Source organism: Mobula birostris, chromosome 3 (genome assembly GCF_030028105.1).
Source record: "Mobula birostris isolate sMobBir1 chromosome 3, sMobBir1.hap1, whole genome shotgun sequence".
Lineage (NCBI taxonomy): Eukaryota > Metazoa > Chordata > Chondrichthyes > Myliobatiformes > Myliobatidae > Mobula > Mobula birostris.
The window spans coordinates 181,701,557-181,715,307 of record NC_092372.1 but is presented as its reverse complement, the minus strand read 5'-3'; the positions used below and the strand labels follow the sequence as shown (position 1 = coordinate 181,715,307).

At 41.3% G+C, this 13,751-nt stretch overlaps 1 protein-coding gene across 1 annotated transcript in view; it reads right to left on the bottom strand.

Moving 5' to 3' along the window:
* Positions 1–766: 766 nt before the first annotated feature.
* The window catches only part of LOC140195719 (alpha-2,8-sialyltransferase 8F-like), a 76,333-nt gene continuing 63,348 nt past the window's right edge, over positions 767–13,751 (bottom strand). Inside the window, exon 7 of the mRNA XM_072254427.1 lies at positions 767–1,250. Within this exon, the coding sequence (XP_072110528.1) occupies positions 767–1,250 (484 nt within the window). The remainder of the gene's footprint in view (positions 1,251–13,751) is intronic.

The window sequence follows — 13,751 nt, the reverse complement described above, 5'->3', positions numbered from 1 at the left end:
CCACTGTGTAATTTCATTAATTCATGACTGAGCGTGTTTGTTTATGATGGGATTTGATGTTCTGACTTCAGCCTTTGTCTCTGCTGTCGCTGGATCTGGTAAGTTTGGTGTCGGGAAGTATTTGTAGTCAGCCCTTTCATACTTGAGTTTGTTGCAAGGTTGCAATTGTGAGTTGTCTTCCCCAGGTGGATGCGATGCAACGAAGCTCCCCTGCGATTTCACACGAGATGGGACGCCAACAGGCAATTATAGAGAGGGAGAATGATTCTGCAGGTCAATTTGAGATTGGACATATTCGCTGGTGCGTTCCAATTTGGCCCTTCCTGACATAGATTTTCCTGCTTCATCTAGAACGTGCATTTCTTCAGCGTTTTCCAACACTTGTGCTTCCACCGCCACCGCATCAGCTTCTCGTTGTAGCGTCAGCACTTCTAACTCTGTATCTATCCTTGCCTTTTCTAACTTGTTTTGCACATCTCTTGTGATACTTTCTGCTTCTCTGGCAGCCTTTTTCATCTTCAGTTTAACCTCTTGGTTAGCATATGACACTTGCACCTTGGGGGCTTCTGCCTTAGCTTTTGCGAAGGCAGCCACAATTACCGATGTCCTACTGTTCTTGGTGCTGGATGCAGACGACTTGGTGTTTGATTGCGAAGCTATCATACCACTTGTCGAAACATCTAGTGATTTTGCCTTTACATCACTCACCATTAGGGAAGATTTACCAAAGTACTTGTCAATTATAACCCCTTTCAAAAAATAAATCCTAAGAAGTGACTTCCACAGAGGATTTTTCACATTGACCAACTTGTAATTTCACAACCCCTTTCATGTGAAGCAGTAGTAGTTTGTAAAATTCATTAGGAAATGAGTGAACTGCCTTTGGCATTTTATTATCAAAGTAATGATGGAGCAACCGGTTTCCATGTACATCTTTAGAGAAGGGCCAGAACCCATATACCCAGACCTCTTCACACATTTCCAATGCTGCACTTAATATTATGAGACCAGTAGAAAGAGACATTTCTCTTATACCTTGATCTTTCCAGAATTGAGTAAGTGATTTTGGGTATGATGGATTTAAAAATATCGTCTGTTGTTTTGCTCCAAAATCTTGCAGTGTGAAGGCCACTTTAAATGAAATTGAAGTATCAGATGAATAAGAAAATGCAGGCAGCAGAACCAATGCTTTTTCATAGATGGATACGTAGTCCATAATTGGCTTTCGCCTTGAATCCAGACTTTGAAATCTGTAATATAAATAGTATTGTTTATAGGAATACTATCAGTCTGTCAGAGTAACTTTAATAGTCAACACAACCTAAAGGAATTGCAGAGGCAGTCTGGGGCTAAATAAACTGGGTGATCTCAATACTGGCCATGAAACAGCTGTTGATAATACCATCCACAGTTTCAGAATGCAATTCCATCTTGGTAAAAATAATTTTGGAATCTATTAACTTGCATGACTTCTTGTTACTGGACGTGTGAATCCGGGGTTCTGGAATAATGAATCCAGAATATTAACTGGGATCCCCATATCAGCCAAATTTAAATTTAAATGTAACCGGGTGACCATCGAATCTTATTCATTATCGTTAAAATTGTACTTAGGCATCCATCCGGGTAATGTTAGAATAGTTGTCTGTGCCTTTAGTGGAGACAGTGATGTCATTACGCATGTGCGGGATAGTGGAGAGACCATTTTTGTTTTCTGCAGAAGAAGCTGGTGGGGCTTTGGGATTAAGTTCCTCCCAGAGATACTGGGCATCGTGAGGAAAGGTGAGTATTAATTGACGATATTCATGTGAATTCGTATGTGCTTGTTGGCGAATCAAGAATATCGCTAATTTGACATGTTTTACATGTGGATGCTTTAGATTTTCACAGGTGAAGGCATCGGCGCTGGATAGTGTGGCTTGTGCAAAGTTCCTTACCGGCCAAGTAGGTCAGTCTTCCTGTAATTTAACTACTAGGCAATAGCTTGTAAAAGTTGTGTTAAAGTGTACCTTTTGTCTAACTTTATTGTATCAGGACTGATTGTGAATAACAGCGTAACGTGAATGTTTACTCTCTGGAAGTTCAGCACGTGTGTACTAAAAGGGAGTCGACGTCTTAGATGAGATGTCTTTGCTTACATTTTTGCTGCTATATATAAGGTACAGGGTTAGTGAGATTCTAATGTTGTTTGTATTGTGTTCCTTCAGAATTACCACTACTGTATAAGTTTTGTATTTTTATACAGCATACGCAATTCGTCGACATACAAGGGTGTGGATCGAAAGTTAAACTGAGATTGTAATGGCAGAAACTGGTCGTAAATTCATTCGTTTTGTTTTGAGACCCTCTTCCGGCACTAAAGCATCTAAAACAGATAAAGGAATTAAAACCCTCAAAAGTATTTGTTGTCCTGAGTATGTCCTTTTTCCCCAGGCTACACAACTTGATACCAGGAGTGGGGTTAATTCCAAGCCAGTTTAGAGTGTTTGATTGTTGTATGCAATATAATATACAATCCCTCATAAGGCAGTGGTGAAAACAGGACCACTGTTCCCTTCGGGTGGGATTCGAATGTTGTTTGTATTGTGTTCCTTCAGTATTGCCACTACCGTGTTAGTTTTGTATTAGTTTTGTGCGGTTTGCTTTATGTATTTTTATACTGCATACGCAATTTGTCAGTACACAAGGGTGTATCGAAAGTTAAACTGAGATTGTAATGGCAGGAACTGGTTGTAAATTCATTCATTTGTTTTGAGACCCTCTTCCGGCACTAAAACATCTAAAACAGATAAAGGAATTAAAACCCGAAAAAGTATTTGTTGTCCTGAGTGTGTACTTTTCCCCAGCCTACAAAATAAATATTAAATTTAGTTAATTGACACAAATGCAAAGTTAACATTGACATTCAAAGATCAGGTAAGACTGAAGATGATGGATATCTGGAACAAAAACAGAAAGCATTGTAAATATTCAACAGACAAGATAGCACACTGGAGAGAGAGACTATTTCCTCACTTTTCTAGTTCTGATAAAGGATGTTTGACCTGATATGTTAATATTGTTTCTTCCTCCACAGCAGTGGCTTGACTTGTTGAGTGTTTCATGCATTAACCGTTTTGCTTTTTAACCAGTGTCAGCAGACATGGTATTGATAAAAACATTAGTTTACTAATGCCCATTAAAGAAAGATATCTACCATCCTCACCCAGAATGATCACACATCCACAGCAATGTGACCCATTCCCATCTACTCTGTCTCCTCTTTGAAGTGGTCTTCTGCTGTTTACGATATCAAAGAGTGACCACTTCACAGCCCCAGTGGACACAAAATTACATTCTCAAAGCAAACACATACTTTGTTGGAATGTGTGGTACTATCATTCTGTTAGCAGCAGCAAAATTGCTTCCTTACCTAAATTGGAAACATGATTAAATCCTTTACAAATTTGCCTGCATTTTTCAATTTTCCCTATCTCAGTATCGCTTCATAATTTAATGTTTCCATGATTCCAATATTCAAGACATCACCAGACTTGGATACATTCCATAATCAGTTGTAACTACAGTATTTGTGGCCCCAGCATAGCTCTCTGCCGGATACCAAAGTCAACTTGAGTATTTCTTCATTTCCTTACCCTCTGTCTCCTGATGTTCAGCGAATTTCCTAGTGAAGTGAATAACATGCCTTCAATTTCAAGAGTGCCAAATTCAGCTGATGATCTCTTATGAAGAATTTCACTGAGTGCTCTCTGGAAGACTATAGATATTGCCCTGTCCATTACTCTAGCCTCACCTCATCAGACATGAAGGACTCTTTCCTTATTTAAGATATCATTTGAAGACTATCATAGTGGGCAGTCACTTTGTCTTTAATTTGCTAAATTGTATTAACTCATATAAAACACCCTGATTTTCCTCTTGCACATTTTGCAATCTAAAGTAATGATTCCCAATTTAAGAGATAATAATAATTAGAGAAGCTGCAATTTCAGAATCAGAATCAGGTATCATATCACTGGCATATTTTGTGAAATTAGTTATTGCGTGGCAGCGGTACATTGCAACACACAACAATAAAAATATAGATTACAGTAAGTATATATAGAAAAGAAAATTAAATAAGTGGTGCAAAAGAGAGGAAAGAATACTAAGGTAGTGTTCCTGGGTTCATTTTCCATTCAGAAATCTGATAGCAGAGGAGAAGATACTGTTCCTGAAACTCTGCGTGTGTACCTTCACATCAAGGAGGCTTATGTACATCCACCTTGATGGCAGCAATGAGAAGAGGGTATGTCCTGAGTGATGGGGGGGGGGGGCGCGGTGGTCTTTGTTTTCTTAACAACTTCCTTTAAAAAATAGAACAGCACAGAATAAGAACAGGTCTTTTGGACCATTGTATCATGAGCTGACCATGGTCTAAATCACTTCATTTTTGCCTATTCATGTGCTGTTCTCAATGCCTCTTAGGCATTGTTTTAGTAAAAGGAATGGAATATCTCTGACACCAGCATTTGTCACTGCACAAATGGTATTTACTTCTTAATGCTTATTTTGCTCTACTAGTGCTGGCTAGACCCCAAAGTTCAAAGTAAATTGATTATCAAAGTACATATATAATATGTTACCATATTCAACTCGAGATTCAGGTACTTGCGGGCATTATCAAATCCATACTGGAATAATAACCATAATAGAATCAACGAAGGATGGCAGCAACTTGGGCATTCAACCAGTGTATAAAAAGTAACAAACTGTGCAAATACAAAAATAAATTAATAACAATCATAAATAAATAAACAAAAATCGAGAAGAGATGAAAAGTCCTTGAAAGTGAGTCCATAGGTTGTGTGAATATTTCAGTGATGGGGCAAGTGAAGTTGAGTGAAGTTATCTCCTTTGGTTCAAGAGCCTGATGGTTGAGAGATATTAACTATTCCTGAACCTGGTTGTGTCAGTCCTGAGGCTTCTGTACCTTCTTCCTGATGGCAGCAGTGAGACAAGAGCATAACGTGGGTGATGGGGGTCCCTGATGATGGATGTTGCTTCCTGTGACAACATTTCATGTAGATGTGCTCAATGGTGAGGAGGGCTTCACCCATCATGGACTGGGCCATATCCATGACATTTTGTAGGATTTTTCATTCAGGGGCATTGCTGTTTCATACCAGACTGTAATGCAGCCAGTCAGTATATTACCCACCACACATCTATAGAAGTTTGCCAAAGTTTTAGATGTCATACCAAATCTTTGCAAACTCCTAAGTAAGTAGAGGTGCTGGGCCCAGGACAGATCGTCTGAAATGTTAACACTGAGAAATTTAAATTTGCTGATGATCCTTTCCATCTCTGATCCTCTGATGAGGACTGGCTCACGGAGCTTCTGGTTTCCTCCTCCTTAAGTTAATAATCAGCTCCTGGTTTTGCTGACATTGAGTAAGAGGTTGTTGTTGTGGCACCACTCAGCCAGATTTTCAATCTCCCTCCTATATGCTGATTCATCAGCACCTTTGATTCAGCCTGGACAACAGTGGTGTCATTATCAAACTTGAACATGTCATTAGAGCTGTGCTTGGCCACACAGTCATAAGTGTAAACTGAGTCGAGCAGCGGACTAAACAAATAGCCTTGTGGTGCACCTTTGCCGATGGAGATTATGGAGGAGATGTCCTTGTCAATTCAAACTGACTAGGGCCTGCTAGTGAGGAAACTGAGGATCCAACCATACAAGGAGGTATTGAGGCCAAGATCTTGAAGCTTATGGATTGGTTTTGAGGGATGATGGTGTTGAATGCCGAGCTATAGTTGATAAAGAACATCCTGACATATGCACTTTCGTTGTCCAGGTGTTCTCGGGTTGAATGAAGAGCAAATGAGATGGCATCTGTTGTGTAGCTGTTGTGCCGACAGGCAAATTGGAGTGGATCCAAGATGCTTCTCAGGCAAGCATTGATATGCTTCATCACCAACCTCAAAACTCATCATCACTGTGGATGTAAATGCCAGTGGACAATAGTCATTGAGGCAGGGCACCAAGCTTTTCTTAGCCACCAGTATAAGTGAAGTTTGCTTGAAGCAGGTGGGTACTCAAGAATGCCGAAGCGAGAGGTTAAGGATCTTAGTGAACACTCCAGCCAGTTGATCAGCACAGGTTCCTTGGCCAGGTATACCATCTGGACCGGATACTCTTTGTAGGTTCATCCTGTTGAAGAATACTCACATGTCAGCCTCAGAGACTGAAACAACAGAATTATTGGGGCCGTGTGAGTTTCTGATATGTTTTTACGGTCATAGCGAGCACAGGCATTGAGCTCATTTGGAAGTGGAGCCCTGCTGTCACTTATGTTGCTTGATTTTACTTTATAAGAGGTGAGAGCATTCAAGCTCTACCACAACTGTCTTGTTTCTGTCATTGATTAAAGTTTGGTCCAGGAATGCTACTTTGCCCATGCAATGGCTTTCTGAAGATTGTACCTGGACCTCTTGTAACTTCATTGGTCATAAAACTTGAATGCATCTGATCTGGTGCTCAGCAGATTGTGAATCTCATAGTTCATCCGGGGCTTCTAGTTGGGGATGACTCTGAAAGTTTTTGTGGGGACACACTCATCTCCAGCTGTTTTAATAATGTCCCTGACAACTATGGTGTATTCATTCAGATCCACAGATGAGTCCTTGATCAGAGCCCAGTCCACTGACTCAAAGCAATCCCATAGCTGTTCCTCTGTCCCAATGACCACCTCTTGTCCTCATCTCTGGAGCTCTCTGCTTGTACACAGGTAGGAGGACAGCCAAGTGATCAGATTTACCAAAATACAGTTCAGCATGGAATAGTAGGCATTCCTTATCTTAGTATATCTGTAGGCTAGTCTGATGGACTTCTAGTACCACAGGTTATATGCTGATTTGGCCAATTGTTGAAATTCTCAACAACGATTTGAAATCCATCAGAATGGGCTGATCCAGTTTTAACATCAGTTTTATTTGAGAGTTAGGGATGCCATTCTCTTTCCCTACTGTAAATGTTGGCATAAAGTAACTATTCATTAATTTTTCAGGTGACCCACATTGGTTCAAGTAACTCTCTTTTGACTAATGTACTCTTAATGGCATTTATTGACATTTTCTATTAGCTTTCCTTTCATAAGTATTATTACTTGTTCAATCAAGTTATGTTGTTATTTGCATTTTCAAAGATTCATAGGATCACACAACACAAAAACAGACCCCTTGCTCAATTTATCCATGCCAACCAAGATATCTAACTAAGCTCGTCCAATTTGCCTGCATTTGGCTCATGTTCCCTTTCAGTCCACAAAACTGTCAAAACATTTGTTTTTAATGTTCTAATTGTACCTACTTCTATCACCTTAGCTGGTACTTTATTTCATATACCCACTAATAAAGTGTTCAGATGGTTCTATTTATTATCAGTGAACGTATGCAGTATACAACCTGAAATTTTTGCTTTGTGCAGACAGCCATGAAAAACAGAACCCAAAAAGAATGCATGACAGAAAAATGTTAGAACCCCAAAGCCCCCCTGTCTCCTCCCTGCACAAGCAACAGCAAAGCATCAACTTCCCCCTAGCCCCCACTTGGTTCAGTAGAGTTAGTGCCCACCACCCACCAAAAAATAGCAAAGCCTCCAGAGAGAGACCATGATCTGCAGTCAACAACAAACTATTGTTTACCACACAGTTTGAAACAATCTCTATCATTAACAAGGGAAAGAGAGGTGTCATCCATTTCACAGCAAAAGGGGAGACCAACAAACAGTCGCTGTTATGGTGTTACAGCCTGCCTCATCATTTTTTATTCCGAGATTATCTGACTCAAGAATTAGCAGCAAACTGTCCCCACCACTGAGAGAAAGTGAAAGTGATTGTGTGAGAAGAGACCTCCATCCACACCATCCGCTGCCACAAAATCCTGATGTTCCTTCTCCCATGATGCTTCAGTGTGAGAGGCATGCCCCTCAGGTCCTTCGTAAATCCTTCCCTTCTTCCCTTAAACATACGTCGTCTAGTTTTCAATTCCTCTTTCCTGGGAAAAGACTGTGACTCTCTACCCTATCTATGCCACTTATAATTCTATAATCTTTGAAAAGACACTCCTCAGCTTTGTGTACTCCAGGGAAAACAGTCCTAGTCTTCCCAACTCCTCAAAGTCAAGCCCTCCAGTCCAGCAATATCCTTGTGAATTTTCTCCTTCACCTCCTCTTCCTTTAATCACACCTGTCTTATAGTGTGGAAACCATAATTACACATATTACTACAAGCATAATCTAACCAAAGATCTGTACAGCTCTATTTCTGCCAGAAGCTCATTTCAAATTTTGTACTTTTAAGAAACTGCTTTAGTCACTCACCTCACTGGATAATCTTGTTTGTTTTTGCCATTGAGCTTTTACCTTCTAAGGGCATTAACCAATTCCACAAATATCATAATCTTGAAAGTTGGACACTCCTTTCAGTCACTCTCAGGAAAAAAATGATTTTAGTAATTGTTCTGGGTTACACCCCATTGACTAAATCTCATTACAAAGCCACCTGCATTTGGGTTCACCCTCTATACTAATGACATCTTCCCATCCATCAATCCCCAAACTCCCAGCTTGACACAAGTCTGAAACTCTTGCATCTTCTCACCACTATCCCAGACCAACCCCAGCAACATCCATCTGTCAATATGCTCCATACCTCTCTCTGAGTTCTGACCCCAGTGCCCAACATAGTAGTTTTATGTAAAAGTTCTTCACAGCATTCCATGATATGGTAACTTGCCTCGTATGGCAAATATCAATTTGTAGGGATGGTCAATTATCCCTTTGCTTCCACAGATGCTGCTTAACCCATTGAGTTCCTCCAGTAGTTTGTCTAGAAGTTCTGAACATACAGTAGTTTCAAAGCAAAGTTTTATACAACTGTAATATGATTTCCCACCTTTTATATTCAATGCCCCGACTGATGAAAACAAGTATTCCCTATCTTTTTTTTTAATCACACACCTCCCCCCCCCCCCCACCTACTTGCAGGGAGGTATGGTCTAAGCCAAGATCACTGTCTATCCCACTGCTCCTACAGGAGCATTTACTGAACATTTTCCACTTGTGTTTGACCTCTGAATCTTCAACTTGCCTGAATTGAACTCCATCTGCCATTTTTCTGTCTATTTTTCCAACTGATCTATATTCCTTGACTACCTTCTTCACTATCCACAATTTTCCCAAATTGCTGATCTCTTGGGATATTCACACTACAGTCTGCAGATTTGAAAGAGAATAGTGTGAAAAACAAGAGAAAACACAGAGTGAGTGGCAGCTTTGCAGGTGAAAATGCCTTGTTAATGAGAGAAGTCAGAGGAGAATGGCCAGACTGGTTCAAACTGTTAAATAACCATGCGTTTTAACAGTGCATAGAAATTTACAGCACATTACAGGCCCTTCTGCCCACAATGTTGTGCCGACCATGTAACCTACTCTAGAGACTGCTTAGATATTCCCTAGCGCATAGCTCTCTATTTTTCTAAGCTCCATGTACCTGCCTGAATGACTTCTGTCCAGTTGCACTCACCATTATCATTGCAAAGTGCTTGGCGAGACTGGTTCTATCGCTTCTGAAATCCTGTCTGCCCACTACCCTGGATCCCCATCAATTTGCCTATCACACCAACAGGTCAACAGAGGACGCCATCTCCACGGCACCTTACTCTGCCCTGACCCACCTGGACAGCCCCAACTCTTACATCAGAATGCTGTTCATTGACTTTAGTTCGGCATTCAATACTGTGATCCCCTCCAAGCTAATCGCCAAACTTCGCCAGCTTGGTATCAGCTCATCCCTCTGCAATTGGACCTTGGACTTTCTGACTAACAGACCCCAATCTGTTAAGTTAGACAACCTCACATCCTCCACTCTCACCCTGAACACCGACGTGCCTCAAGGCTGTGTGCTGAGTCCACTTCTGTACTCCCTTTTCACCTGTGATTGCATTCCTGTACATGGTTCTAACTCCATAATCAAGTTCGCAGAAGACGCCACGGTGGTTGGCCTGATCAGAGGGGATGATGAGACGGCCTACAGGGACAAGGTCCAGTAACTGGCCACGTGGTGTGTCGACAACAACCTGGCCCTTAACACCCAGAAGACCAAGGAGATCATTGTGGACTTCAGGCACACTAGGAGCCACACTCACTTCCCTATCTACATCAACGGAGCTGTAGTAGAGCGTGAATCAAGCTTCAAATTTCTTGGTGTCCACATTTCCGAGGATCTCACCTGGTCCCTGAACTCCTCCATCCTGATTAAAAAGGTGCAACAGCTGTACCATTGAGAGCATAATCACCAGCTGCATCTCAGTGTGGTATGGCAATTGTCCCGTATTGGACCGCAAAGCACCCTAGCAGATTATCGGTACCCAATTGCCCACCATTGAGAACATCTACCATAAACGCTGCCTGGGCAGGGTGAAAAGCATTATCAAGGATGCATCTCACCCTAACCATGGACTTTTTACTCTCCTCCCATCTGGTAGGCGCTACAGGAGCCTCCGCTCCCACACCAGCAGGCACAGGAAGAGCTTCTTCCCTGAGGTTGTGACCCTGCTGAACTTTACATCACAGCGCTAAGCAGTATTACACGCATATTGTACTGTCTCAGTACTTTTATATTTGTGTGCTGTAGCACTTACTTTTTATTCGCAGTTATTTTGTTAATAACACTATTCTTTGCATTTCTGGTCAGATGCTAACTGCATTTCATTGGCTTTGTATTTGTACTCCGCACAATGACAATAAAGTTGAATCTAATCTAATCTAATCTAAGAGGCTCTTAAAAAACCCTGTTGTATCCGCTTCCACCACCACTGCTAACAGTGCATTCCATGCATCCACCTCTCTCTGTGTGAAAAACTTACCTCTGACATCCCCTTGCTACTTATTTCCAAGCACCTTAAAACTATACCCCTTGTGTGAACCATTTCAACCCTGGGAGAAAGCCTCTGGCTATCTACACGATCAATATCCCTCATTATTTTATACACCTCTATAAGGTCACCACTCATCCTCTGATGCTCCAAGGAGAAGAGGCCAAGTACACTCTACCTATTCTCATAAGATGCACACTCCAATCCAGGTAACATCCTTGTAAATCTCCTCTGCACCCTTTCTATGGTTTCCATATCCTTCCTGCAGTGAGGTGACCAGAACGGAACACAATACTCCAAGTGGGGTCTGATCAAGGTCTTATATAGCTGTAACATTACCTCACAGCTCTTGAAATCAATCCCACAGTTGATGAATGCTAACACACCATACACCTTCTTAACAACATTGTCAACCTGCGCAGCAGCTTTGTCTGCCCTATGGACATGAACCCCAAGATCTCTTAGATCCTCCACACTGCCAAGGGTCTTACCATTAATATTATATTCTATCCTCAAATTAGACCTACCAAAATGATCCACTTCACACTTATCTGGGTTGAAGTCCATCTGCCACTTCTCAGCCCAGTTCTGCATCCTATCGATGTCCCACTGTAACCTCTGACAAACTTCCAGACTATCCACAACACCTCCAACCTTTGTGTCATCAGGAAACTTACTAACCCATCCTTTCTACTTCCTCATACACGTAATTTATAAAAATCACAAAGAGGAGGGGTCCCAGAACGGATCCCTGTTGAACACCACTGGTCACTGACCTCCATGCTGTATGGCTCTATCTCAAACAGATGTCTCAGCACCGATCTATACTGAACAGCTCTGGTCACAGAACTCCAACCAGAATAACATCCCTCCACCACTATAACTAATCTATCCACTCTACATAGATCTCACGTGTCTTAAACTTCTGTTTTGGCCTACCATGAGGGACCTTTTCAAATGTTTTATTAGTGTCAGTGTAGGCAATGTACACTGCCCTACCCTCATCAATCATCTTTGTCATCTGTTCCAAGCATTCAATCCTGTAAGGCATTGGTATGTTTATTCTTAATAAAGACGAACTTGGCATGGGTGTGCGTTAGAGAACTTTATAACTAAACTAATGCTCAATAGTGAGCACGTGTGACACCCCCCCCCCCAGCATTGTAGCTTCTGATTCCAGGTGAATCCCATTGCCTACTGGAAACTGAAGTTCTTTATTATGTACACACATAATAACACATCTTACTTCTTTAAAGAAAAATAAACACAAGATCATGACTTCATAAACCTGCAAGGAATAATAATTCTTTTCTACAACCATATCTACATTCTGTAGCTGGGGTCTTTCCTTATCAAATTTTGAACTTCAATTGTATTGAAGTCCTTTACCACTCAGCAACTTTCAATCAGTCCCTGAGATGGTTTAATGGTCCTTTTTGGTCTGCTATTTGTTTCTACCGGTACGTTGCTTTCATTTGTTGTGTTAATATCTGTGACTTTCTGAGAACTCTGATCAACATGTTCATTTTTTACGTCTGCTGGCTCCTTTGGTTTACTGACAGGTGAGGTGTCACAGTAATAGGTTGGAGTTTGTGGCTCTAGATCCATGTGGTTCCTTCTCAGAGGTGTTCATCGCTCTGTCTGGATTAGTAGAGGAACTTCCTCTTGCAGATGTCCTTGCATGAACCATGTATCAGAACCATGATCACAGATTTGCATTTGATCTCCAGGCGTCAGGACTGGTAGGCTTTCGAGTCTTGTTGTGATACTGTTTCTGTTTTTCTTTCCCTTTCACTTTTGCCCATTTGACCTTCTGTGCTCCTTTAGGTGTCAACAGGTTTTCGACCCCTGAAGCCTAGTGCATATGTATCGACTAATCAGCATTTGGGCTGGTGAAAGGCCATTCTTCAGTAGTGCACTTCTGTAGATCATTAGATTTTTGTGGAAATCCTCTCTTCCATCTTGCACTTTCTTCAAGAGGCCCTTCACTGCCTTGACCAAACTCTCTGATCGGCCATTAGATTTTGGATGACGTGCGCTTGAAGTTCTATGTTGAAAGCCCCCAAAACATTGACAAAGGACTCAAATTCACAGCTTGAAAATTGTGGACCATTATCTGATACCATTCCACATAGAACTCCATGCCTCACAAACACAGCTTTCAGGAAGGTGATGACCACTTTGCTGGATGTTGATTGCAATGTAGCAACTCTGGGTAATTGAAAACATAATCTGTTACAAAAAAATATGACTTTTCCCATTACAATCAAACAAATGTACTCCAAACTCACATTTTTCTTTATTTATTTTCAAATTGACATTCCATGTCGCGTCAAGCATTTGTCTCAGTCATACATCATGTTCATCCTTGACGGACCTACAGACGATGATGTCATCCATCATGGTCTCAACACCAGATAAGCCCTCAAAGATCTCAGAGATCATTTTGTAGTAGACTTCTGGTGCAGACAGGATTCCACACAGTAGGCAAAGAAAGTGAGATCTTCCCTATGGTGTGCTAAAAGTCCACAGTCTCAAACTTGCCTCATCAGGCTTTATCTGGCAAAACCCAGATGATGCGTTGAGCTTGCTAAACCACTTGGCGCCTGGAGACCGAGACATTGATTTCTGCCTCTGTTGGTAATTTAAAATGCTTTCTCTTGGTGGCTTTATTTAGATCTCTTGATCTAGACATATCCACAATGGACCATTTTTCTTTTGCACAAAGACCACTCAGCTCACCTAATCTGCTGGTTCTTCAGATTTCTGTATGACATTTATATGTTCCATGCATGCTAGTTCTTGTTTAACTTTGTCTCTAAGTGGAA